The sequence below is a fragment of the Montipora foliosa genome, chromosome 10, assembly GCF_036669935.1.
Source record: "Montipora foliosa isolate CH-2021 chromosome 10, ASM3666993v2, whole genome shotgun sequence".
Classification (NCBI taxonomy): Eukaryota; Metazoa; Cnidaria; class Anthozoa; order Scleractinia; family Acroporidae; genus Montipora; species Montipora foliosa.
The window spans coordinates 5902398-5929361 of record NC_090878.1 but is presented as its reverse complement, the minus strand read 5'-3'; the positions used below and the strand labels follow the sequence as shown (position 1 = coordinate 5929361).

The following is a 26964-nucleotide window of genomic DNA, read 5'->3' as shown; positions in this document are numbered from 1 at the left end:
CATCTGGACCCTCAAAGACAACAACATCAAACACTTCATTTCCTGGCGGATTCTCTCATCTGTAGTAGTCGTCATAGTCATCGTAGTCGTAGTAATGGCATTGAGCCAGTTTTGCTGAAATTAAGATTATTGTACACAAGGGTTAATTACAGTACACATGACAATGTTTTACTTTTATATTTTGCCTCCTCATATATATTGCTGGTCAGGGTTTCATGGAATTTAAAATCAAACAATTTTCAAGTGAATAAGGAAATAACATTATTAAACAATATCAGCTTGTTAACCTCGCAGTAGTGGTGGGAATCGGTTGAGATTTCACAATCGATCATCGGAAATAATTGGATTGCCCCAACCGATCAATCATCGATTTTAATCGGAAAAATCTACCAATAAGCATTCCATGCATTTTTCACCTATGTAGAAGTCAAATTGATAGCTTAAAGTCTTTAAACTGTTTTTAATGTTTTTAGTAATCATTTTTATTTCAACTTTAACAAAAGCTACATCACTACTAAAAGTGTGTTACAGTGCTGGAATTGGATGAATAAACTCGATCAATACAGTGTTCTTTTACAAACTCAACTGTGTCTCTGAGTAATGAAATCCCTAGCAAACAACATAACATGAACTGGCAAATCATTGCTTCATCAACTAAAATTTTCTCTCTAAAACAGCCCACTGAGTGCTTCAAACTCAAAGTACTACCACCAAAGGCTCATGTTCTTCGTGAGAAAATGAACATGTCAACATTACTAGGCTCATGCGAGCCCTTTTTTTGCTCACAAGATTTCCTGCCAGGCTAAACACCCTTTCTGAGGGTACTGATGAGGCTGGTATGGCAAGATATTTTCTGGCAAGAATACTCAGATGTGGAAAGAACTGCTGGTTTTTCTTCCACAACAGTAAAAAAGGTCTTGGTCCATAGGAGTAGAGTGCAGATATTGACTGACTTCGTTTGCCACAACATGCTGATTTGATGTCACACTCTACCCCGTGCACATGATATCTTGCAGCCAGTCATCCATGTCAGCTGATTGTGCTTTCTTGGGTGGGCTTGGCTGACTAGGCTCATTAATGTCGTTAGACTGCTCAATAGGGATGGCATCTGATTGATCTGAATCAGTAAACAAGGATAGAGTGGTTCCTTTTGCTGTCTAACGGTACTCTGACTGTCCTCTTCTGGCTCTTTCTTAACAATGAATTCCCCCAAACTAACATTTTGAGCCTTTTCCAACAGTAGCTTATTGGCCAGTTCCTTTTCAAAAGGAGACAGGAATTCTAAACTTTTAGTAAAAGGATTTAACTCACACACCATCAAGGCTAACTCTTTGTCTTTGGTTCTGGAGGCCATTTCTATCTGGATTATCTGTTTCACTTTCTGAATAACAGGCGGTTCCTCGTTATTCACCTGCATACATCTCTCAATTTTTACAAGGATGGGCATTATCTTGTGCATACTAGGAACCTGCTCTGCAGATACAATGGTAGTCACCTTCTGAAAAGGATCTAGAATCATAATAAGCCTCTCTGCAAGGTGATGCTCCTGAAAATTGTACACACAGTTTTTAATTGTAGTTGTTGCAGCTTTGTGAAGTGTTGAGTCATAGGCCATGGCCAACAAAGCAGGTGTTTGCTCCACCAAACGGCTGAGCATAGCAAGGGTGCTATTCCATCTAGCTGGGACATCATTGGTGAGTTTGTGTCCAACTGCATCACTACTCAGCAGCAATTTCTGCTTAACCTTCAAAGTATCAGAAGTACTTGATGACTGATGGAAGAAAGTGAGAAGCTTCCTTGCTTTAGCACAATGACGAGAGACCTCAGGAACTTCAAAACACTTCTTAACAACAAGATTAATTCTATGACCACAGCAACCAAATCTCACCCACTGCAACAGCTCAAAAGTTTTCTTTTCATTTGCAGCATTATCAGTAACTGCAGTTGGAGTCACAAAGCTCCATTCTTGCTGTGTCTCTTTTAGACTGGAGGCAATGTTCTCTGCAGTATGGCTTCCTTCAAAAAAAAAAAAAAAAGAAACGAATTTTAATCTGTGAAATTCACTCCAGGTAAACTACAATAAAAAGGTTGCTCAAGGCAGTAAGCACATGGCAAAACTAGTGTCTCATTGGTCAACAACTATCACATGACATCGTAACACCCTTCCTTTAGTGAAGTAAGGAAAGTATTCAAAACAGGAACAAAAGACAGGAATCTTGCGATAAACAAGTCTTAAAATGTTCTTCTGAGAAGCAAACGCAACAATGCATGAAGAAAACTATGAGCCTGTGAACTGTACACAAAGTGGGCACTATTTCAAAGACCTTAGGTTGAAATAAAACGTTTATAAACAGTTCAATGTTCTTGAATGAAAACTAAGTCATTTTTAAGTCCTTAAAATGAGCAGGGAGTTTGATTTGACGTCTGCTTCTAGTTACTGTTTCTTTGCTTGGCGTATTCCTCCAGTCTAGAAGTACTAAATAAAAGATGGTTCCATTTTGCTTAGATTTCTTCATTAGCGGTATTACTTTCTTCACATTGTCCTCTACGCACCCATTTCCTTGTGGATAATTGGGTGAACTTGTGACTATTTCAAAGTCATAGTCCCTTGCAAAGTTTCTGAACTCTTTCCGAATCAAAGGGTGGACCACTTTCGCTAGAACACGTGAGGTATACCATGATTGGAGAAATGGCATTTCAATCGGGTAATTACTGCTTTCAATTGGCACTCTTCCTTTCCAAATGATCAATCTCAAAGTAGCCAGAATAATAATCAACTGTACACAGAAAGTCCTTCTCGTTTACTGCAAGGTGGATATATATATGTATGTACATCACAACCAACTTTCTGCCATGGGCATTCATGCAGGTACATCATGATTTATGTGAGCAGTTCTCATTTGGGTTGGCAAACATGTTGCATGTGTCACAGTGTTCAATGTAATCATGCAGTGATTTCTTAGTTCATGGATGGCTAATAAACAACTTCTTGAGCTCGTCTGAAGCATCGTTTTGTTGCGATGTGGGCACTGTGGATCTTCTCTTTAATAGGAAGCTCAGTGATTACTTGGGTGACTAAATCACAGTTACTGGGAATGACAGTTGACAACAAGCTCATGCACCTAGCTCCCACACATACTGAAGGTCAAGAAATAGTTTGCTAGTAATTTAAGACTACTCGAGAAATCAAGATTTCTTGCCAGAAGCGTTTGCCTAGACCTCTTTTTTAAAGTGATTCTGCCCTCTTTGACCTGTGGTCTTATCATACATGGGGCTGGTGCTGTAACAGCGAAATACTTCAGTCTCTGGAATGGCTTATAATTATGCTGAGCAGCTAGACTTATTTTTAACTTTTCTAATAACATGGAGTCAAGCAAAGTATTAAAACAAGAGTAATGGTCTAACCTGTTTTCTGACAATTTTTTATTATGATTGTATCCTTGTTCAAAGCATACATGTACCACAAACAATTACCAGATCCTGTTTCTGAACTCATTATATCGAAACGGACATTAGGGTATACAGCTGTATGTTACAAGTACCAGCTTCACTATTCATCCTGTGCTTCAACACTTGCTATATGAAAAACCCTATAGTGCACAGAGGTTGCACTGCTCTGGAACTACAGTATACTTGACAAACAAACACCACCAATTTGTTAATTTCACTTTTTTTTGGAGTCTCAAGTGGAAACTGAGATCATTGGACAATTTTAAGAATTTTACTTTTAAAGTGGCATCAGCATCCACCTGCACTTTCAGATCAGAAGATTTTATTTACACATAGCACCTACAAAGTTGAACTTCAAAGAATTGTCTTATATATCTTAGGCTTTAGACAAGACTTAGTTGTAAATTGTCTTATGTCAATTAGTACATTAGATCCTTTGACTAGTTTACCTAAATGGTAGGAATTTACCTAGTATTAAATGGTTGAAATGCTGCCGAGTTGAGGGGAAGGAAGATTGTTCAATAATTATTATGCTTGCAGTACGTAATTCAACGACGGTTTGGGCATGGAATTGAAGGGAGATTTAAATAATTATTATGATGGTACAAAATGTGGACCCCTAACTGGACCTCCTTCTGTACACCACTTGAGAGAAGAAAGGAGGTTGAAGATGACCTAAAAATAAATATTTTTTCAAGTACACCTTGGGTGGTCCCTTAGGTGACACCATGATACAAATCTATTAGGTTGCAAAAAAAAAGTCTATCCCTAGTGTATGAATGTAGGTTTCAGTTCCTGATCGATACATGAAGCTTTAGTTGTTACCGCAGACTAGAGATTGTTTGGGCGCAGTTTTCGCCATGTGCTTTTGTGAGTTTTAGTTTTCGGCCATTTTGGTTTTGTTCCCGCCATCGTGGAGGACAGCATAATAACTTCGAATCGTTCAGATACGCAGAGATTCTATGTTTATAAGATGTTTTTGCGAATTAAATGTTTGTCTGGATGAATATCAGTTATTTGCTCGGCCAAGAGTAGCTGGCCACTGCAATGAATCTCAGCACTTTGAGCCTTTCAAGTACATTAGGAGATGTGTTCATACACAATGGACATTATCTCACCAGAGAAAAGTAAGCGCTTCTATCGCAAAGTGAATTCCAGATGTTCTTGTTGATTACTGGCCACCATATTAATTATATTGATGGACCAAATGACATCTCCTTACAAAACTCTTTAAAGTTGTGTGAAATGCTTCTACAAATAACTTGGAAAGAATGTACTGCACAGACCTGAGAATTAGACAGGTGGTTAAAAGAGTTGTTTCCTACAATATTCCAAGTTCTTGGCCTTTTTCACTGAACAATTTTGAATTCTTTGTTGTTGTTGCTGACACTAAAAAAATAGAGCAGGCTCTAATCTTCTGTGTAACAAGATCATACTGTGCATCTTAATTCTTGCATTTGTGCTTAGCCTCATTTTGAGTCAAAGTTTGAAGATTACATAATTATAGTTTGGAAAGAACTGTGAGATTCATTTTTTGTAATTATTGTCCACACAGCTGTAGGGTTATGTATACTATTTTTATTTTTGTTGGCTGTTTTAAGCTTCACTGGCCATAACAAGCATAAAAAATGCAAAAAGTTTTGATTATGTGTTGTCATAGCACAACTACCAAAGCAAAACGATCATACTACCTAGCTATACAGGCTGTAGAGAGGTTTCTACACTTAATTATGTATCATTCAACTAAGAAGTCTATGAAAGTAGCCCAGCTGGCCACCTGGCAAGCACTGGACTTAATTTTGAGTGCCGTTTCATTGGGTGCCTGTGATCTGTAAGAAAAACATGATACACGTACTAATTGAGCCATGATCGATCGTCGCATGCAGTTACGAATGGAATTTTAGCAATTTGCATAGAGAAGCCCGAAAAAATTCACGAGTTCAATGGGGTTTGAAGCCATGACCTTGCGATGCCAGTGCAATGCTCTAACCAACTGAGCTATAGACCTCGTTCATAATGGCGGTCAAATAAAATATTCTTTTGCTCACTACGACAAGCACATTTCAAAAGAATATTTGTTTCAAAATGAGGGCAGTAGGTCTAATTAACATAAATACAAAAGAATGTAAAGGTGGTTGCCACTTATGAAAGTGGTCTAAAAAGTCACTGATGCTGGGAGCTGGTCATTCTTAGGTTCAAATTTTCCTGTGATGAATGAATCAAGGATCATAATTTTTTATGTGCAGTTAAATAAATATGATTCATTAATTTCATATAATTATCATTGCATTCATGGTTATTTCGTACTAACAGTGTTAAACTGTTGTTGAAGTTGTTGATTCAAAGTGGGCTGCTATCAATGATGCAGTTCACAAAATACCTATATTCTCCACAGAGATGCATAGACATGTTTTAAAATAATTCCATCTTTTTTTAATGTTGGTTGACCAAGGATTGACTATTGCTTCAGTGAATTAAAATTAAGCTTTCAGCATTAGTGGAGGAATTTATTCTGTCTCTGCAGCAAAGGTGAAGCAACATTACTATAAATTAAATGTTCGTTTCACTTCTAAATGTCATTGCCCTCTGTTATTCACACAGGTAATAATACCAGCACAAGCACAAGCTGTGGTGGGACCCTGTCTATGGTTACTGGGGAAACTAAGTCATTTTACTGTTATCCTCCAATTGTTGGTCAGTATGTCTCTGTTGTGGTACCAGGAGACAACAAAATTCTGACAATTTGTGAGGTTGAAGTGTATTCCACACCGCAAACTTCAAATGGTGTCACAGGTAATTGGATTTATAAAATAATTCTTTTTTTATGCCTACCGTATATGAACAGAGTTTTTAAATTGTGAATTGAGCCACTTACAGTATATTCATTTAAGAAATAATTTGGGAAAAGCGTGTGTCAAAACAAGAATATTGTGTGTGGTAAAAGTGGCTGCAGCATTTAACTTCCTATGTCATCCAGTACTTGGTCCTTTCTTTGTTGATCCTGTGAGTTTGAGTTTCTTTATGATACCCATAACACTTGAGGAACTGACATTCAAAATTTCTCCTTTTAATAACTTTAACACCTACAATCGGCGACAAAATTGTTGACAGATTGACCATTTCTACCCCCTATGCCACATTTCTTCTATCTTTTAGCCTTCTTTGTTAGTCCAATTTGCCCCCCTCCCCCGAAACAATGTTTTAGTGTGATTCTCGGGATATTTAGGTACAATTAGGCAACATTGAATGGGGAAGGGGGGGGTCTTATCAATAATTTAGAGCATGATTCAAATTATAGTGGTATTTCACACTTGAAAAGAAATGTTTAAACACAATGTGTTAACTAATTTTGTTGCTGATTGTAGCTTCTGGGTGAAGGTTTTGTCAATAAATTGCTAGTGTAGTTTGATACTGTGGGCATGACTCTCAGGAGTAAACAGCCGATTGATCTTCTAATTTATGGATATAAACAACAGTTGCTATCTTTACTCATTCATGAAATTTTGTCTGAAATATTGTTCCATAATCGAAATGTATAATTTTATTTGAAATGTACATGTATATTTTACGCAAGTGAAACGTATTTTTTCAGGTGTTTATTAAGTGACAATTGCTTAAAATTAATGGTCCAGTTAAGTGCTAGGATCAATTCTTAACCTTTCATCTATAACCTGCACTTTAATTATTCATTTTTTTCATTCATCAGACCTTTCACGGGAACACATGAGCCCAACAAATTTTTGACCTCCCAACTGAGTGGCTTTGTAGCTCAGTTGGCATAGCATATTGCACCGGCATCTTAGAGGTCATGAGCTTGAATACCATTGATAGCTGAAGTGACAATTGCTTATATTGTCCAGTTACAGTGTACATTTAGGTGCAAGGATCACTTCACTCTTTTGTCTATAACCCGCACTTCAAATATACATTTCTTACTTGTAAGTCTTCATGTTGAGCTAATTTACAGTTAAAATCACAAACATTGTCTTGTTATTGACACTTAATTTTAGTGCTCGAAAAGATGCAGTAGATAGTGTTATTTATTGAGAAAAGGTGTTTATGAACTAGGAATTGGGGTAGAGATTAGAGTTTTATGGAGGCATGTTGGGAGGTAATCTTTTAAGATGTCAAATTAGTGAAGTTACTCTAGGGAAACTGGAAATAAAGGCTCCTAGATAGCGCATCTGTATTTTTCTCTTGATTTAATTTCAGCCTGTAAGGCAAACCCAGTTGGAATCTCAAATAGTGCAGTTATACGTGATCAAAGATTTTCAGCTTCCTCATCTCTGGGCAGCAGTTTCCTCCCTTCCAAGGGGCGTTTGAATGGAGCCAGTGCCTGGATTCCCAGCAGTACCAATAATAACAATGACTACCTGCAGATTGATTTGGGATCTGTGTACTTTGTTTGTGCTGTGGCCACCCAGGGAAATCCCAGTGCAGATGACTGGACAAAAACCTACAAGATAGAGACCTCTTTGGATAACGTCAATTGGCAAATGTATCAGGAAAATAATGTAGTAAAGGTACTATTCACCTCTTGTGATATATTACTATGTGCATGTACATGTATTTTTAGTTCGTGAGACGTTCAAGGATTTAATTTGGATGATGGAATTAGCTACATCTCATTCACACACCTGTTACAATTATAGAGAAACTTTAACAGCATCACTAAAGGTTCATAAAATGCTTTAAGTTATACCTATGTTTTGACTTCAAGGTCTTTTCAGAGCTTGTAAAACAAATAAAATTCAAGAAAAACACATCTAAGTAACCTAACTGGACCGGAGGCAAACCACAGAATTATTTAGACAAGTACAGTAACAGGGGAGTTAAACCGAAGGCATTTATAATTTCTATAACAACTCTAGGTAGTGGCGAGACTCAGACTTTAACTTGAAATCACCAAAGTCCAGTGCCCCAAGCATCATAACACCGTCGGTTTCAACACAACTCACACACGCAGCCACACCCACTTTTATCAGTCACTTGTCCAAACTACACTGCACATGCATCTCCCTAATTGATAGCAATGGGAAACAAGTCAGCTGGTCCAAAGTCTTGAAATTGTCAGAGTTGTCATATTAAAACACAAACAAACTACTAGTGAAGCTAACAACTCAGGGACATACGGTTTTTTAGGGGTTTTATTTACTATTCAAGTTAATTGGTATGCGTGTGAAGGATTTAATAGGTGCACTTGGAGAGTGCAAATTTAAATCAAGCCAAACTATCTGGTTATACGGGGCACAGAAGATGTAATTACACTGTGGGTCTAAAATGTGAAGAAAAAAGTGGAAGTACACTTTGCTATCAAGCTAGTTCACAGGCATCCCACTTTTAATAATCTGAAAGGAGCAATGGGCTAGTTTCGAAATGTGCAGCAACAAAAGAACAGTGTCGAGGTTCAGGGGAATAATTAGCATATTGTATTGTTCAAAACAAAGGAAAATGCAAATTATTCCCCTGAACCTCGACTCTGTTCTTTTGTTGCTGCACAATTTGAAACTAGCCTATTCAGGCAGGAGGGAACCAGATGGCTATTTTAGAAAGCATGATGAAGTTGAATCTGGGACAACCAGAAATGTATTAACAAATCAAGCTGTTACCTCACATAGTAGGGAACTTAAGCAACGACGACGGCGACGGCAACGAGAACGTCATCTCAAAATATAAATTCGCGTTATCGTAATCGCTTCGTTACTATTTCAACTTTTTTAATATGACGGGGGTGTGGTAGTTCCTCAAAAATGACACTCGTAGGAACGGTGCTCAATTAAGGGCAGAAAATGAAAATATATCCTCAAGTAATGACATTGTCCATAAAACCTCAAATTTGGCTATTTCACGTTGTAGTTTTGCTGACGACCGCAAAGAAATGGACGAAAGTGAAAACCGCACGTGCAGGGCGTGCAAAGCTATTGTTTTTGCCTACTAAATATGCAAATTTGTGACGTTCTCGTTGCCGTCGCCGTTGTCGTTGCTTAAGTTCCCTAGTGCTTGCTGTGAGGGAGTTGACTATGGTTCCTAAAGATGGTGTTGTGGCAAACACCAATGTATCAGTTTATTCAAACAAACAAAGTACTTCCAGTTTGTTGTACATGTATAGTTCATTAGGAATGGAGTGCCCTAATTAAAGGTCCCACATTTCTTACCTTTCTTAGATATTTTCAGGAAACAGTGGCCGAAACTTTATTGTTAAAAGTGATGTTTACAATCCTCTTGCTGTCAAATTCATTCGATTCTACCCTGTGGCATTCAACAGCAGAAAAGCATTAAGAGTGGAAGTTTATGGATCCACGCAAGGTACATGTACACTTTCCAGTTATAAAAAGCAAGAGTTGTTGCTTTAGCAACATTCATGTACATGTAAAGGCTTTAATGCTTTTTTTGTGGTTACTTAATGTTATTCTGAAGGAAGGGAAAACATTGGCAACAATTAAAGAGACTCACTATAGCTCCAGTGATTATGTCAAGAACATCCACAAACTGATGTTAAGGTTTATTATCACTGTGAGAACTGAGAAAAGGTTCCCACAAAATTACACAGTTGTATCGTAACGGGGTAAGAAAAACGTACAAGTGAGATAACACTACAGACAAATTAATGTTTGGTTACATAAAAAAGTTAAAATTACGTGTTCTGAACAAATATAAAAACAGAGAAATAGAAACCTAATAGAAACATGTTACACAGAATTACAGCAAAGTTAATGATAAGCGGCACGGCTAAAGAATTGTGTAAGCTAAAACTAGTTAATTAGGCATCCTGCTCTCTACTCTCTTTTGGGGGACTTTGGGGGACAACAATGGAAAGACTCAAACGATAACTTAAATACTTAATATTCTCAAATGCAAAAGCGTAAGGGAAAGAACTTCAAGGCTTCTTTTGGTAAATTACTTAATGTTAGTTACACTCACTAGATAGAGAAATAGCCTTATGCAGCGCAATATCACTTTCAGTAAATTAGTCATCGGATTCCTCTGATGCTAATTCATTTCAATTTGTGGTGTTGTCTTTAAGGTATCATAGTGCAACCTGTATACATGTAATTATGAATTATAGAAAGTACATAATTGAGTCCCCTTTTACCAGGGAAGGGGCTTTTATTTATTACAAGGCAAATGGTGTTAATAGAGAGGGTTGTTCATCATGAAATGCAGTCATTTGACCTTGGTGTCTATTAGATACATGTACATAGCATTCAGTATCAGAGAGTTGGCATTTGTGCAATCATTTACAGTGAGAATTCTTCCCTGTTTTTTTTCTAATTCAAGGCAGCTCTCCAGGATGTACAGTGACTTACACAGAAAGTTCTTCTGATCATATGAGCAGTGTAGAGCTTCTTCCAGGGATCATTGATTTCCTAGTAATTTCAGTTTTATAAAATGTACAGTTGTCCTTTCTTCTTTGACAAAAAAATGGGGTTCTGTTTCATTTGTATGAAGCTGATGCTACATATACAGTAAATGTCATGATCAATTAAGTTATTAGGTTTACAAGCCACTTGTTTTAATATGTTTATTATGTTAAATTCATCATTGCTGCAAAGTTCTTTAAAGCTCTCTTAGAGAAAAAGAGGTATATAATGTACCCGGCTATATAATTTTTCTTTTTTTGCAACTTCAATTTCAGGTTGCTTGTCAACAGTTGGCAATGAAAGAGGTGTAGACCCACGCCCTTTTTCAGTTACAGTATCATCAGAACTTGATGACACTCACACAGAAGCCTACAGTCGTCTATATGGTATTATGTCATGGTGTAGCAGAGTTGTGTCTCCACCTCAATACTTACAGTTTGATTTTGGGAAAGTCATTACAGTTAGTGGAATAGCAACACAGGGAGATAATGTAGTGGACAAGTGGGTAACAAGCTATGGTATCAGCTATGGATATGATGGACAGTCTTGGCTAAGTTATAATGGAGGGCAGGTAAATTTACATGTACATGTATGTAAAAGGCAAAGTCTTATCCCCAACACAAAGACAATAGCGACCTTTAGATGGGAGAATGAGTACAACTACGGGTACAAGTTTTCCGTTCTGAGCATGCATGGGCACTTCGAAAAATGTCGGCCTCCAAACCTTATGCGCATGCTCAGTACGGAAAATTCTTACTCGAAGTTGTCCTTGTCCTCCGATCTAAATGTCCTTATTGGCTTAGTCTGGCTGTTGCTGACCTTACAATTCTTAAGTGATCTTGTTGTCAGTGTCATATTTTTTTCACTATTCCTGGTGATTCTTCATGGAATGTTTCAGGTGATTCTTCAGGTGTCATGTGGAGGATCAATTTTTGATCAATTTTTTTATGACGTTGTTTTCAATGCCAGTTGATTTCAAGGTTTTTGACGAACTGGCCAAGTGGTGGACTGGCTGGCATTTCGCCTTAATTTCCATTGAACTGCTTTCTTTTTTTTTTCCATCGAAAATGTGGCACATGTGTTTTCAGTCTTACAATGACAAACTGGTAATTACTTGGAGGGTGTAAACTGCAGGTTGTAGGGTGCAGTTGCAGGTCACTGTTTCACCAACGCTGAAACAACCCAAAACTTTACTAATGCTAACGTTAGGCCTCAAAAAACAATGTTAGCCTAAGGTTAGCATTTTTGTAAAGGTTTAGCTTGTTTCAGTAATAGTAAAACAATGACCCTGCAACCTGCACTTTACACCTTCCGGGTAATTACTTTTAAAACTCAACTGAAATAATGTCTCTGAAGACAGACAAGTTTCCAAGTAAACAAAACTTTACTTTCAAAGGACAAAAACATACAGGCAATTTATTGTTTCAATAAAAAATACATGTAAGATGGTCATGTTGGGCCACAAGGATACCTATTCATATGTGTCCTATTTGGTTTTGTTTCATTTTGCAGCCTTTAATTGGAAATGTTGACAAACGTTCAGTTGTTGTTCAGTGGTTTTCTTTACCATTCGCGGCTCAGTTCGTCAGAATTCTTCCAAAGACCTACCGCAATGGACTTTGTATGAGAGTGGAGTTGTTTGGTTGTAAAGATTGTAAGTGCTGCTCATTCTGTCCTGTTTAAAAGAATAAGATAACTATTATTGAACTTAGCACTTCTTTTTGGAAATTTAAGGTATTCTGTACCAATCATCAAGTCCACTTGTAAATGGGTTTGTGAGTTGGTTGTCCAATTGGTAATTCCACATCGGGCAGTTCAAAGTCAGTCATCCACTTATGCAGTCAGTCTGTATGGGTTATTGACCAAGCGTGAGGTCAAGATATTGGATATTGGCCAAGTTCTTTTTTTGCGTGTTTATGGACCGAGACGAAGTCGAGGTCCATAAACACGCAAAAAAAGAACGAGGCCAATATCCAGTCATCTTGACCGAACAATCTTGGTCAATAAAGGATTTATTATATGACTTAAAACACCAAAAAATGATCTTTGATCTTGCGGGACCAAGCGAGAAATCCCGAGCGGGCAGTATCGCTCCATCTTGCCCGCTCGGGTAGCCAATCAGAGCGAGCGATTTGGTTCATCTTGCCCGCTCACGGAGCTAGTCATGTAATAAATTGGTTTATTAGAGGGTTGGTCAGTTAGTCAGTGATCCAGTCAATAAGTCATTTATGGTGTGCATGATTAGGTAAATCAATATCTTTGCAATTTCAACAAAGAATTAACCATCATTGCTTTAGTTGCCACAGCATAGGATGACTGTGTTTGATCTGTTATTGGAACCGACAGTTTTAGCCTCATGTTTTAGATACAGTAAGCAAAACAACAAGAAGTAATGCCATATATATTGTTGTTATTTTTCAGTTCAAGTTGCATTCCTTTTTGTGCATGTTGATGATGCGACTTTGTTACCTGCACATAGCGCAACTGTCACACTGAATTGTGTCACCAACTCTAGCAAAAAACAGCCTCATGCAATATCATATAAATGGAGAAAAGATGGAGTCAAGTTGGATAAGTCAAGTTCATCTCTGACAATAAAATACAGCAATGCTAGCGATATCAACAATAATTATCATTGTGCAAGATTGAGTTCTTCAAAGCGTGAGGTTCAGTGCCATGCAATCTACCAGTGTTCTGCATCATTTGAAACGGCTGCTGGTTCACCTTACATTAAAAGTCAGGGAAATGCAACTGTTACTGTCACTTTACGTAAGTAAAATTGGTTTGTACCGAGAATGCCTAATTGTCACCCCAGGAAGGGGCTTGAGCTTTTACAGATCTTTTGTAATGTTGCATTTTCATGAAATAATTTTTTGGACCCTTTTTTCTTTTTCTTGTTTTTGTTTTTTATTTTCCGTTCAGAAAAACACAGAAAAAGAACCAGCTTAAATGGCTGCTAAAGTAATTTATTCTTATTCTTTTATTATTATTCTTTTATTTACTGTTTAATACGATTTAGCATCAGTGGCTATGTAACCTTGTTAGGTTATTTCAATGGCAAATTTATTGAAATAATGAAGGTTATCCATGCATCCAATACAGTGTTCTGCCCAGGATTTGGGAAGGCCAGGGGGCATTCTGACATAATCCTAATCTAGCATAATATAAAAGAAACACTTACAAAAATCGCAAGAGTGAAATGAAAGTCTCATGCTATCTAGCAAGCAACTGTTAACCTTCTGTCACTATAATTGTCTTCATTAGTCTTTTGAAGCAGAGGGAAGCTCTTCAGCTATGTTGGATCGAAACCTGATTCAGTGTTTCGAACCAGACGATGTTCACAGACCTTGTGTGGTTTGCCACAACTGGAATTCTTCTTCCAAATTACTAACACTGTTGTGTCTCTTTTCCAGGGTGAACAAAGAACTTAATTTCCTTTGAGGAGCTTTTCGTTTCTGCTCCGGCCGCCATTTTTGATGGGAGAGTAGAAAACACTGACCCCTAGTCCATGGACTACCCGACAGACTACCCCAAAAATACTATTTCAAGTGAGTGCAATTGGGCATACATGTATAAGCAGCATCACAATTAGTGCTAAGCCTATAAACATCCATTTTAACCCATCAACATCCAAACCGGCCAGACTTAGTATATTTTACTCTGTCTAACACCATACGATTTTACTCGTCAATGGGGAACCCCTGGGAGTCAATGGGTTAATAGTAAATAGTATTTTTAGGGCAGTCCATCGGGGTAGTCCGTGGACTAGGGGTCAGTGTTTTCTACTCTACCATTTTTGTGCTTACGGGCTAGCCTGTAACGCACAATGTCATTGGGGTTGTTTTAGTGAGTGAGTGAGTGAGTGAGTGAGTGAGTGAGTAAAACAGTAAATCTTTATTGCACCTTACTCTCCAAAGGGAGGTATCGGTTTTGTTACAATAAAGGTGATGATATCTACTAGAATAACTAATTAACTAAAAAGATCATACAATTACTTGTAATACAATTGGTATAAAATTATTATTTTAATTATTTTGCATTTGGGAAGTCTTTTCTCTTCTGAAACATTAAATATGTGTATTTACCTACTATCTTTGAAGTGCTTTCGTTTTCTAGGGTAAGTAATTAAATACCATATTTTATCCTCATCATTAAGTTCGTTTTCTAGGGTAAGTGAATACCATATTTTATCCTCATCATTAAGGCTTTTGAAAACAACATTGTGTGTTGAAAGGAGAGAATGGAGCTCATTTCTAATGTTATCGTACCCTGGGCCATACATCAATAAGTGCCGCTCGTCTTCTATATAGCCTCTATTGCAGACTAGACATGTTCTTCCATCTACTGGGATTGGTGCACCTCTATTTTCGTATTTCCCAGTCTGTATTCGCAAGCTATGAACCCCCAGACGCAATTTTGTCATACTTATTCTATGTGCTGGGTTTCTGATAGTTTTGAGATAGTCTTCCAATTGGTAGTCGAATTTGACTTCTTTGTGTGTAAATTTCTCTCTAGAGCCTTCGGAAGTGTTGTTGCAAGCCTTCAGCCAATTTAGAATGTAGTCCTTTTTAAGCTGTTTCTTTATGGAGGAACGAGCATTCTTAATGTGTAGTTGGCTTGATGTATTGCCTGTAGAGTGCATTCGTATAGTTTCGTCATTATTTAATACATCAAAAAATTGGCTGTGATTTTTTGCGTGATGAAAGGTTTCCTTTAATAGAGGGTTGACTGTCTTATGCTGTAATCTAAGCAAGTAACTAAATATTGAAGCTTTTATGTCTGTACTTAAAGGGTACCGTCCAAGTTCTGCCCTACAGGCAATGTTCTCTGTGTACCATGGCGTATTTAGTGTTTGTTTACAGAACTTGATATGGACTTGTTCAATAGTGCTTTTGTCAAAATGGGTCTTATATGATAATAGCTCCGGTCCCCATATTTTGCATCCATATAGTAGTAAAGGTTTGACAAGGGCATCAAAAAGCTTATTCTTAATTGTAAGTGGAGAACAATCGTTTCACTGTCGCAAGAACTTTATAAGCTTTTTTGCTAAGGATGTCTCTTGCGTAGGTATAGCGACCAGATGAGGTCATTTCTATCCCCAAATATGTTTGTTTGTCGACGATAGGTAATGCTTCTGAACCATATTGGAAAATTTCCTTGTTTTTGGTTTGACCGTTCCCACTAAAGATGATGATATTTGATTTGTTGGTATTCACCTTCAGCTTCCATTCCTCTGGGTGCTTTTTAATGATGTTAATCGATTTCTGTAGTCCTTCTGGAGAGGGACTTAAAACTAACAAATCATCAGCATACATGAGGCAATTTAGAGAATGGCTTCCAATCATTACTCCTGGACAATGGTTGTCCCTAAAGTATTGCGGTAAGTCATTCATAAATAATGAAAATAAAACTGGACTTAAGCCATCACCTTGCCTTATTCCTTTGTTGCATGAGAACATTTCTGTGATAGAGCTTTCATCAGTTTTGACGCAACTTTTAATCGACGAATACATGGATTTAATGACTTTTAAAGAATTTGCCTTTAACTCCATACTGGTAGGTTTTATAGATCAACCCGGACTGCCACACGCTATCAAATGCTTTTTCATAATAGATGAAGCCAACATAAAGTTTCTTATGTTGTTTTGTATACTTATTAATGAGTTGCTGTAGGATGAATAAACTATCTGTTGTTCGGGAATTTGGGCGAAATCCAAACTGTTCTGGATTGAGGATGTTATGTTGTTCGATAAACTTGTTCAGCCTGGATTGTAAGATTGATGTAAATAGTTTTCCTAAACAGCTCGTCAATGTGATTCCTCTATAATTTGCTGGAGACCGCTTATCACCCTTTCGTTTATATATCGGTTTTATAACACCTATGTTCCAGTGGGTTGGGAATGTTCCACTGTCTAGTATATCATTGAACAGTTTTTCTAATGAAGGCATTAGATAATAGCGTCCGTGTTTAATCATTTCATTAAGGATACAATCCATACCCGAAGCTTTCTTCAACTTGAGTTTTGATATTTGCTCATGGATTTCGTTGGTCGTAATAGGTTGTCCTAAAATGTCGTTATTCGGTGAATTTTCGTTTTCCCAGGCCATATCTTCACTTGAAAAGTCCAAAGTGGTGTGCGGTTCCTGGCTATCATATAATTATTTCTGATAATGACATATCCAATCTTCTGACGAAACAGAGGTTTCCTCTTCGACAGCATCGCTTTTTCTAAGTTGATTAATATACCTCCAGAAATCTTGACTGTGTTTTGGGTGTAAAGCATTAATTTCATTTACTATTTGGTTTTTTTGTCTTTTATGCTTCATTTTGACATGCTTTTTGTATTTCTTTTTAAGAACAAAATAATCTTGTCGTAGTGATTGGTGAGAACTGGGGTTAATTTTCTTTACTAATTGTTGCAGTTGTTTCTTTAACTGTCTGCAGGTGTGATCGTACCATGGTTTCTTTTCTTTGGTAGTTTTAGATGTTTTCCGCGATGTTGCTAGGCATGATTTGGCCACCGAATTGATAATTTGGTTAAATTGCGAGATTTCATCGTCTACTGATGCGTGGTGTTCTGAGTTGAAGGAATCAAATAATCTTTGAACATTAGGATTGGATAATGCACTGAGAAATTTGTCTTTTGAATCTGCCTTCCAAAGAAACTTTTTAAAGTTCTTTTGAGTAGGTGCCGCTTTGCATAGTGGTTGTCTAGGTGCATTGTCTTTTACCATGTGAGAGCGGGAGGGAGTTAATTTTAGACTGATAGGACAATGATCTGAGTAGGTTGTCAAGGCTTGAACTTGAAATCCTAACATCGTCTTTATACTTGGTCTTCACTTGCTAGTGCGTAATCGACTGTGCTTGCCCCACTAGTTAGATAGCAAGTGTATTTTCCATCGAGATCACCTGTTAGCCTGCCATTCAAAATTCGCAATCTATTTCCTATGCATAATTGTAATATTTCTCTTCCTACTTTGTTGATTGTGTAGTCCGTGTTGTTTCGCTTTGGGCAATCCGTGTCTCGATTGTAGGTATTATGAATTGTTAAAAAGTCATCTGCATCGTTTTCAATGAAATCGTTTAATGTCCCCGTTCTCGCATTGAAGTCACCAAGTAAAAGAACTTGGACATGGGTAGAGTACTTGTGAATTCCTTTTTCTAAGATACTGAGAATGTCTTCTCCTGCCTTTCGTTGTGATTGTAGTGGGGGTAGATAAACTGCAGCCAGGAAAATGTCTGCCTGGAGTCCAAGCAATTGCTTATGTAATCGGCACCAAATTATGTTGGGAGAATCACTGTGTATACGAGAAACAAAATTTTGATGATGGTCTCGAATTAATACTGATACCCCTGCTTGGCCTCGTCTGCTTACGGTGTTTTTAACGGTTGAGTACACTGTGTACCCTTGAAAAGTTAATGTCTCGTCTTTTGCCCATGTTTCTTGGAGACAGATAATATCAAATTTGGATAGCTTAGATTTAATTGATTTAATGTTCAATTTGGTATTCAAGACGGTTTGTTTCGTCGGTTTAGCCTTGAATATTCCAAGAAATAATTATATTAAAAACGTTATTTTGATTATTCATCTTGAAGAAATAATAGTAATGATTAGATAAATTAAAGTACGTTAAAAAAATAAAGGATAACTGTTGGACTACGTAAAAAATTAATAGAATAATATCAGTCGAATAAATATGACTAGATTGATTTGCATAAGCTGGTGAAAGTAAGTGACTATTAAAGTAAAGCTTACTGTTGATTTCCGCTTTTATGTTCATCGACCGTTTTGAAGTGTAGCCAAAAGTAAAATCAGCAATTGCTGTGACGGGTCCCTTGATAGGTTCCTAGTTCCACTTGGTCGAGTGTTGAAATGTTTTCCTCCTGGATTTTAATTATGTGACTGTTGCTTAGATCGTGGCGAAGTGGAAGAGTGTCCATTTTTTCTTGCCCATTGTATTAGTGTGCCAGCCAAATCAGCAAGACCTCGCTTGTTATAATGCTTTCCGTCATGTGTAAAAAGGCTTGCCTCCGTCGCTTTAACATCTATAAATTCCACATCCAGCAATTTCATTTCCTCGTTTAATTGAGCGATCCTGTCGTTCTTGGTATCTCCATTGTTGTTGAGTTGTTGTGGGATTTTACAGAAGGCAGTTTTGGCATTTGGGAACTTGGAGCGTGATTCTGTGACTAGGATATTCAATTTATCTCTCAGGCTCTCAGTAGTAGATTCTGTGTGGATATGGTTGTTGCCCAGGTGAAAAATGACACGCTTGACAGTTTCGTCTGGTGTGGGATCACTTTGTAGATACTTGATAGCTGAATCAAATGTGAGTGAGTGAGTGAGTGAGTTAGTGAGTGGAAGATTTCGTGCATCACTTTTCCTTTCTTAATTTTCCTTATGAAAAGAGAAATTTTAGAGAATTTATGGCAAGATTTCGACAATCGCATGATAATTTGATTGGCAAACTTGTTGTGGAAGCCAGTAGGATTTGAGCGGAAAAACAGCCTTTGGAGTCAAAATGCCCATAAAACCTCCCCAATGAGCTTTCATGTTGATATTCCGGTAAGATGTGTGATATTTTCGAATTTCAAAACATTTAGTAAAAATCTCATCAGTTGTCATCAAAGGCAACTTGCTCTCTGACACTGGCCAACGCGATGTGCATATATTTGTCATGTCGAGATCTCTTATGCCAAAAAATCATAATCAATTGACCATTTGTTTTGTTTTGCTGAAATTGAAAATATAAATTTCTCATAGGTAGAGGTAAACTTCTCAGGCTGGTATATTGAAAGCTGCCGAGATGCGTAAACAAACATTTTTTGGTAGCTAGTTAAAGCAAGACGACATTAGAGTGGGTTTTTAGGCATACTTTGACATGTGCCAATAGATGGGTTATGCATATTTTTGACATGTTGAGATTGAGATGTTTAATTTATGCTGAAATTTTGCAGAAATTTAAAATATAAGTTCCTGATGGGTAGAAGTAAATTTCATTTTAGATGAAAATTCTTTGTAGACTGAAAGTTGCTGAGATGGTAAAAGAACTTGAATTTGAAATTTGATAATCTAATTTTGGTAGGTAATTAAAACCAAGACCAACTAACACCAGAAAGGTCACAAAATTAAATTACCTTTAAATAATTTTCTGGGGAAAATATTGTGATTTTTATCCAAGCCAAAACATTTTTGCTGGAAAATTGGTAGGTAAACATTAACATCGCTCATGCAAATGAAGCTACCTGATGCTATCAAGTGACGTGCCGGCAGGCATTTTTTGCAGGTTGCAGGTTGCAGGTTGAAATTTCATTAAAACTGGAAAACCGCTGGCACTAAAAAGAAAGGTAAAGCGATAGACTTGCCGTGACTGTTACATGAACAGCTAACCTAAGGCCTAATTACGCCTAAAAAAAGTTTTTATGCCTAAGGTTAGCTTTTCATGTAACAGTCACGGCAAGTCTATCGCTTTAGCTTTCCTTTTAGTGCCAGTGGTTTTCCAGTTATAATGAAATTTCAACCTGCAACCTGCAAAAAATACCTGCTGGTGACGTGCTCATAATTTGTTTTCTCTCTTTGTACATCGCCCGTGATACAGAATTATTTGACAAATGTATTAAACCTTGAGAATTACCAGTGCTCTTCTTGAGTGAAAAAATAAAAAAAGCAAATCCAAGAAAGGAACTCTGCATTGACCTTGATTTTCAAACAGATTACCTACTGCCGGATTCCATCACGACTCTTTGCATACTTTACTACCTCTTGTTCATTATTTCGTTTTTTCTTTATTTTCTCTATAAATGCATCCATTCTTCCTTTGAAATTCACTCAGTTTTTGTAACTGTTACAGTATGGCCACATGCAGTGTTTATCTGAAACACTTAATTGCAAAATTATGCTCTTCGTGCATTCCAAGCATTCATTGTCAATGCCATTACAAAAACAATGACACAGACAATGTTAATGATGTAACATTTGTTACCCGTAAGCGCATGTCCCATGAGGGATCTATTTTTGACAACCTTCCACGCACATGGGAATTTAGTTTTGTGTTCCATGTAATATCCCTTAAAGTGCCCTTGAATTTGTGGTGAATTGAAAGATGGCTGCTGTTCAAAGAAACAAGCAGATGACAGGTTTCAAATGGAGTGGTAAATGAGCTAAAATCTTGTCAATTGCGAGAAAACACAAGGAAAAAGCACTGGTTTACCCCCAAGCAAATGTGGGCAAAAAGTGTTCCAACATTTAGCCAGAACAATATTGATCACAAACATGAAGGAAATTTAATTATCTTGCCACCCTTTTGTTGTGGATTTTTACCAGTGTTTTTTCCTCTGGTGTATTTCCATCTCAGTGCTTTAGTTATAAAGAGTTGAGGTCCTAGGAGGAAGAAGGTTAACAGTTTGTGGAGTGTTGTAAAGTTCGTTTGCATGAACATTTTTTCTGTTGCTGTATTCAGAGGTTCCAGGAAAGCCAACCGTTGGTGTCACTACAATAACAACAAGCACAGCATTAGTAACATGGAGTTACACCCCAGGAGTAGATGAAGCACCAGTGAATAGCTTTACTCTCCAGTACCATACACATGTTTTTGGAGGACTGCCAGGAGGTTCATTGAGTAAAGAGTTGTCAAATCTCAAGCCTTACACATCCTACAGTGTCAAAATCAAGGCTTCAAGTGTCTTGGGGGGTGGATTCTGGAGTGATGCAAAAAGCTTCACTACAGCAACAGCAAGTAAGTAACTGGTATGTAATTTACAGCCACAGTTGAGCTTAGGTTCATATTGTACTCCTGATGTAAATGTTTTGTGATCTGTTAGTGTGCGTGCCTAAAGTGGGTCAATTTAGTGGGCCATTTACATTGTAGCTGTATGATCATACATGTAGCGCTTCTCCTTGATTAAATTGTCCAGCTTTCCATTTTTGTCAGTTCCGTAAGTTACACATTTTGTTGGTCTCTTCGGTCCTTTGCAGTCTGTGGCTTCCCTTAATTGCAACAGGTTTGAGAATTTTAAGATTTCCAAGTTTACCTTTTCACCACCATTTTCAACTTCCCCCTTGGGTGCCTGAAACTGGTGGCTGTGTGAGAGGAATCCTGTGTTGGAAAAGTTTCCTGCTGTTTGTTAAGGAAAGTCTCACGATCACTGATTATTCTTTTTAGCGTTTGCTTACTTGATATTCCTGGAAATAAGAAAAAAGTAGGTGGATCTGAGGCTGAGTCTGAAATGACGTATACATCTCAGTGCCTCAAAATCAGACTGGTCTGGTTATTTGTTCAGATAAATTTTTTGAATCGATTCATTTCCTCATTGAATTGTGGGCTTTGAAAGACAGAGTAACAAAATTAAGCTTGATGAAGAGTCAAAGAAAATGGCTTCATAACTGTTAGTAACTTACTAGGGAAACACAAAGGATAACCTGGGATGAAAGAAAACATTTTCATTGCATTTCCTAATCTCTTGTCGAGCGGGTAATCTACTATCTCTGTGGTATGCACATTTGTGACTACAATGAAAAATGAAAAAAAAACTCAACTGGACTATTGACATGGTCTGCCTGTGGCATCCCATATAACAAAGCTGCAATAGAACAAAAGTATATTGTTACTTGACCTTTAAGAAGTACAAGCTTTTGGACGATGTTATAAGTACCCGACTGAAGTAAGTCATCTGGGACTATAACACCAAGAAGTTTCAGGCTTTGAAAACGTTTTAGGTTCCATGTGTTAACCCATTGCCTCTTGGGAGTGAAACTTAACAGATTTTACTCTGTGTAATGCCAGACGATTTTACTCATCAACTGTGGGCGTCCCAGGGTGCCTGAGGAGTGAATGAGTTAATGATGATCACTGAAAAATTCCGCTCTTCCGTGGCAAATGAAATTCAAAGTTCTTTTATAGTTGTACTCTGTTTTGGGAGGACCAATCTACCATGTGTTCAGCTGAAGGTTATTCACTTTGTAATAATTATCATTTTGTATCGTATTCTTCTACATTTTCGTCGCACACTCACTGGCAGTTTCTGCTCTTTGCATTGAAGGTGGATGGCGTTCATTGGAAACGTGTTTACAGGAAAGAAAATCATGCACTAATTTCTTTAAGATAATAATTATTATTCTTTCCTACTGGCTTCATGGAACATGTTTTTTGCAGACTATACATTTTACTTTATTTGATCATGTTTTTTTAGTGCCAGAAATATCTCTTCAAGTTGTTGATGCAAGAGGCATCACCTCGCAGACAATTTATGTGGAATGGAAGGTATCCCAGTAGTGGATAATATGAATAACTATGTCATAGAAAATAATTACCAGCAATCAGGGCAAATTGAGGGATTCATACGTGTATGCAGTTGCTAATGGTAGAATTATTATGATCCAGTCAGTCAAAAAGACTAAATATTATCCCTGTCAATAATTTATTATAACGATAAGAATAAGAATGTCAATTGCAAAAAGAAATATGTGTATATTTGTAGCAAGATCTCCTTTCCAATCATGAAAATGTTTATCCTTAAATATGCCACATACATGCACATACATTTCGATACTAGGCATTAGGTGTGGTTACATCACACACCTTGGGTTTGGGGTCTTCCGGAGGGTAGATGGTTTGGGTTTGTTTCAGCTCAGGTTTCATGTTACCATTGGGGATGTGGTTACACAGTAAAAGACTCCCCTCAGGGTAAAATATAATTAGATATGAGTTCACAGACCTTGCAAATTATAAACAGAGAAACAAAGATTATAACTTGATCGACTTCGTAACTGACAGTCTGAAGGGCAAACTCATGAAAATAAAGAAAGAAATACTCACAGTGATGCACGAAACCCTGCCATGTTACCTTTGGTACAAATAGGCATGAAATTAACCAAGCGTACCAGAGGTCAACTCAGAGCACTGCAATTAGCTACATTCTGCTTTTTGATCAGCCAAACCACCTCAGGGAGCAGATAAATCACACTTTTCAGTTCAGGAACTGTCATGGGAAGTTCTTTTGGAAATAACCCAAGGGCAGTTTTGGTCTAGGGAAAGCGGTTACGCACAAAGACATCCTTGCCTGTGGGCAAATGCTATTTACCTATGAGTAAAAGGGCTAGTGTAACCACAACTATTGTGACAGTAGTGTTTTCTTGATGAGGCATTGATCTTGATCAGTAATGTTTTCTATCGATCAGGGACCGGTTGCTCGAAGGCTGGTTGGTGCAAACTGTTGGTCAAGAGGTATCAAAACCTAAAGGTTTCCATGGTATTTAATGCTGGTTACCGCTAACCATGCTTCCAGCAACCCGGGCCAGCTGGCTTGCTGGTCACGTTAAACCTTCTTCGTTGTAGATGAGTGATACACTGTATATTACATTGAAACATTATCAAAGGTGCTTTGTTTTCTTCCTAGAGACCAAGCTTTGACAAGTTGAATGGGCCATTTGCTAGATACACCATTGGCTACAGAGAAAGTGGGAAAAGTCGATCAACAGTCAGTGTCTCTGGACCTGAAAAAACCAGTGTTACTTTGAGCAACTTGACGAAGTGGACTGTTTATCTAATTAACGTCAGGGTGGAGAACAGTGACCACCGGGGTCCATGGAGTCTTGATCGCCAAGCTAAAACAAAACAAGATGGTTTGTTGCCCAATGGTTTCTTTTCAGTTGCACTGCAAGTAAACTCTGATGTTTAACGTGTGATCAAGCTACATTATTCAATCACTCCAACTGGGTAGCTAATGTCAGTGAATGAAGTGACCACAAGGATTTTGGCCTTTTTTCCTTTTGTATTTTCTAACAGCAAGTGATCGCAGAAATACATCCACCTACTAAAACACTTCATTGGAAAACTTTTAATTATGTTTCTGTTCACGGACCTAATTCGTAACAGCAATAGCCCTTAAGCAGGGGACATCACAGGAACCTTACATTTTTGACAAAACAAGTTAATACAGGCCAAGTTGATAATTGAGGGCACTTGTTTTAAAAAGCATTTTTCCTTTTTCTTCTTTATGATGAACAAACTAAGCTAGTCATGTTACTGAATGCGCACATTGTGATAAAACAGTAAATTACAGTTTAATTACAGTAAACATACATGTATTTTGAATGTTTATTTGTTTGTTTACGTTCATGTAGCACCCAGTGCACCACAGAATCTTCGATTGAAAATAGACAAGCCTAGTGAAAATACCAGACCACGAATGACGGCGACTTGGGATAAACCTGCTAAAGAAAATGGTATCATTACAAAATACACACTGGATTACATCTTTGACCTTGGAGACGGTCCCATCTCACATCGTGACAGCACAAATAGTGGCACACTCAGCTACACTTTTGATGTTCTGGGTGAAATAGAATATGTTGTTGGGGTAACAGCTGAGACTATTAAACCAGGGACAGCGGTGACTGAGGTTCAGTTAGTGCCTGTGTACAGTAAGTGAATGTGATGTTGGTATCTTAGCAATTGCTTAAAATAATGTTCTAAAGACTTAACTATAATTTTGACTGCAGGTAAATGTTTTGGTTATGTGCACGTAATGAACTCTCTAATGTGAATTCCTGGCTTTGTGCTAATAAACTTTCTCTTAATATAGAAAAAAACTAGTTTTGTAATTTTTCATCCTCCTCAAAGGAAATTAACATTCAACTTCCACCTAACTCTAAATGGGAAGCAGTTGCAACAGGAATCTTGTATTAAATACCTAGGAATCTTAATTGATTCAAATTTATCCTGGAAACCTCAAATCGCATGTACTGTAAAGAAAATTAAAAGAAGTGTAGGCATCTTGTCTAAGCTTCGCCATTATGTTAATATTGATATTCTTACTAATCTCTATTATTCTTTAATCTACCCATTTCTGACCTATGGTATAATTATCTGGGGTAATACATACTCAACTACACTTCAGCCTTTATATATTTTACAGAAAAAAGCAGTTCGATTTATGACTTTTTCTACATTTGATGAGCATTCAACTCCACTGTTTAGATTATTAGAAATTATGAAGCTTTCTGATCTTGTTACATTTCATATTGCACTTTTTATGCATAAATTTCATAATAACTCATTGCCTTCGAATTTTGATGCCTTCTTCAATTCAGTGCTTAATATTCATAACTACAATACACGAAGTGCAGCAAATCAATCTTATTACCTACCTCGAGCTAGAACAAACTATGGAATATTTAATATTCACTTTCAAGAACCAAAGGTATGGAACTCTCTTGGGAAAGATATAAAGTCAATTCCTTTTAGTAAATTTTAAAAAAAACTAAAAAATGAATTGCTGTGCCAATATTAATTTCTCTCTGGTTTCTGTTTTCCCTAGGGTAATGAGTTTCTTCCCAGTTTATTCTGTGATTTATTTGCTGCCTTAAATTTGATTTTTCGTTTATTATATTCAGGATTTCATCCAAGTTTATCTGTCCTTCTCCCCATGGCTTGTAAATTTTGTTTGTCCTTTTTATAGTTATCTATAGTTCAACGTGTGTGTGTGTGTATGCATCATTCTGACCCTTATGTTGTAATTTATTCTATGTAGTTTGGTTTCCTAGCCTTGTTAACTTTCTAGTTATTTTAGGAAGCCAACACCCCTTTTAGCTTTAATTCTTACTTCATGTACATTAATTTTTTTTTTCAAGTATAAGGGGTCAATAAAAAGTTGTTGTTGTTGTTGTTGTCATCAAGCAAGTGTTTGATATGAGTACAATGCAATTTTTGAATTAGATAAATTCAATAATAGTGTTCAGCAGCACAATCCATTTACTTGATTGCCAGTAAATACAGAAAAACTCAATGAATTCAACATTTTAACAAGCTCATAATTGAGGAAATTTATGAAAATTTAAGTTTTTGTGAATGTTATGATCCAAGTGAGGCTCTAGCCTTGATCAATACCTTTTACTTGTATTATCACACAGAGAATAAAAAAGGAACTATAATGGCTTTAAACCACACATTCATTTAATTGTGTTCAATGATAATGCTTCTTGGGATTTGCTCCCTAAATATATCATCAGTCTTTCCCTTGAAACATAATTTTCAGAAGCAAAGGAAAGAAAAGAAAGAAAAGGAACTTTATTTAAGTGTCTAGTTGATCCTGCGCTGGAGCACTAATTGGGGGCACCGTAAACTGAAATCAAGAAAGTAACTCAAATCAAAT

At 37.2% G+C, this 26964-nt stretch overlaps 1 protein-coding gene across 3 annotated transcripts in view; it reads left to right on the top strand.

Moving 5' to 3' along the window:
* LOC137974331 (uncharacterized) overlaps nucleotides 1-26964 on the top strand; it is a 62808-nt gene that overhangs the window by 21432 nt on the left and 14412 nt on the right. For all 3 annotated transcript variants that reach the window (XM_068821256.1, XM_068821254.1, XM_068821253.1), the window contains exons 7-16: nucleotides 6052-6243; nucleotides 7663-7973; nucleotides 9615-9756; nucleotides 11087-11382; nucleotides 12324-12465; nucleotides 13233-13580; nucleotides 21273-21548; nucleotides 23002-23072; nucleotides 24208-24433; nucleotides 24935-25234. In XM_068821256.1, coding sequence (XP_068677357.1) covers nucleotides 6052-6243; nucleotides 7663-7973; nucleotides 9615-9756; nucleotides 11087-11382; nucleotides 12324-12465; nucleotides 13233-13580; nucleotides 21273-21548; nucleotides 23002-23072; nucleotides 24208-24433; nucleotides 24935-25234 — 2304 coding nt within the window. The remainder of the gene's footprint in view (nucleotides 1-6051; nucleotides 6244-7662; nucleotides 7974-9614; nucleotides 9757-11086; nucleotides 11383-12323; nucleotides 12466-13232; nucleotides 13581-21272; nucleotides 21549-23001; nucleotides 23073-24207; nucleotides 24434-24934; nucleotides 25235-26964) is intronic.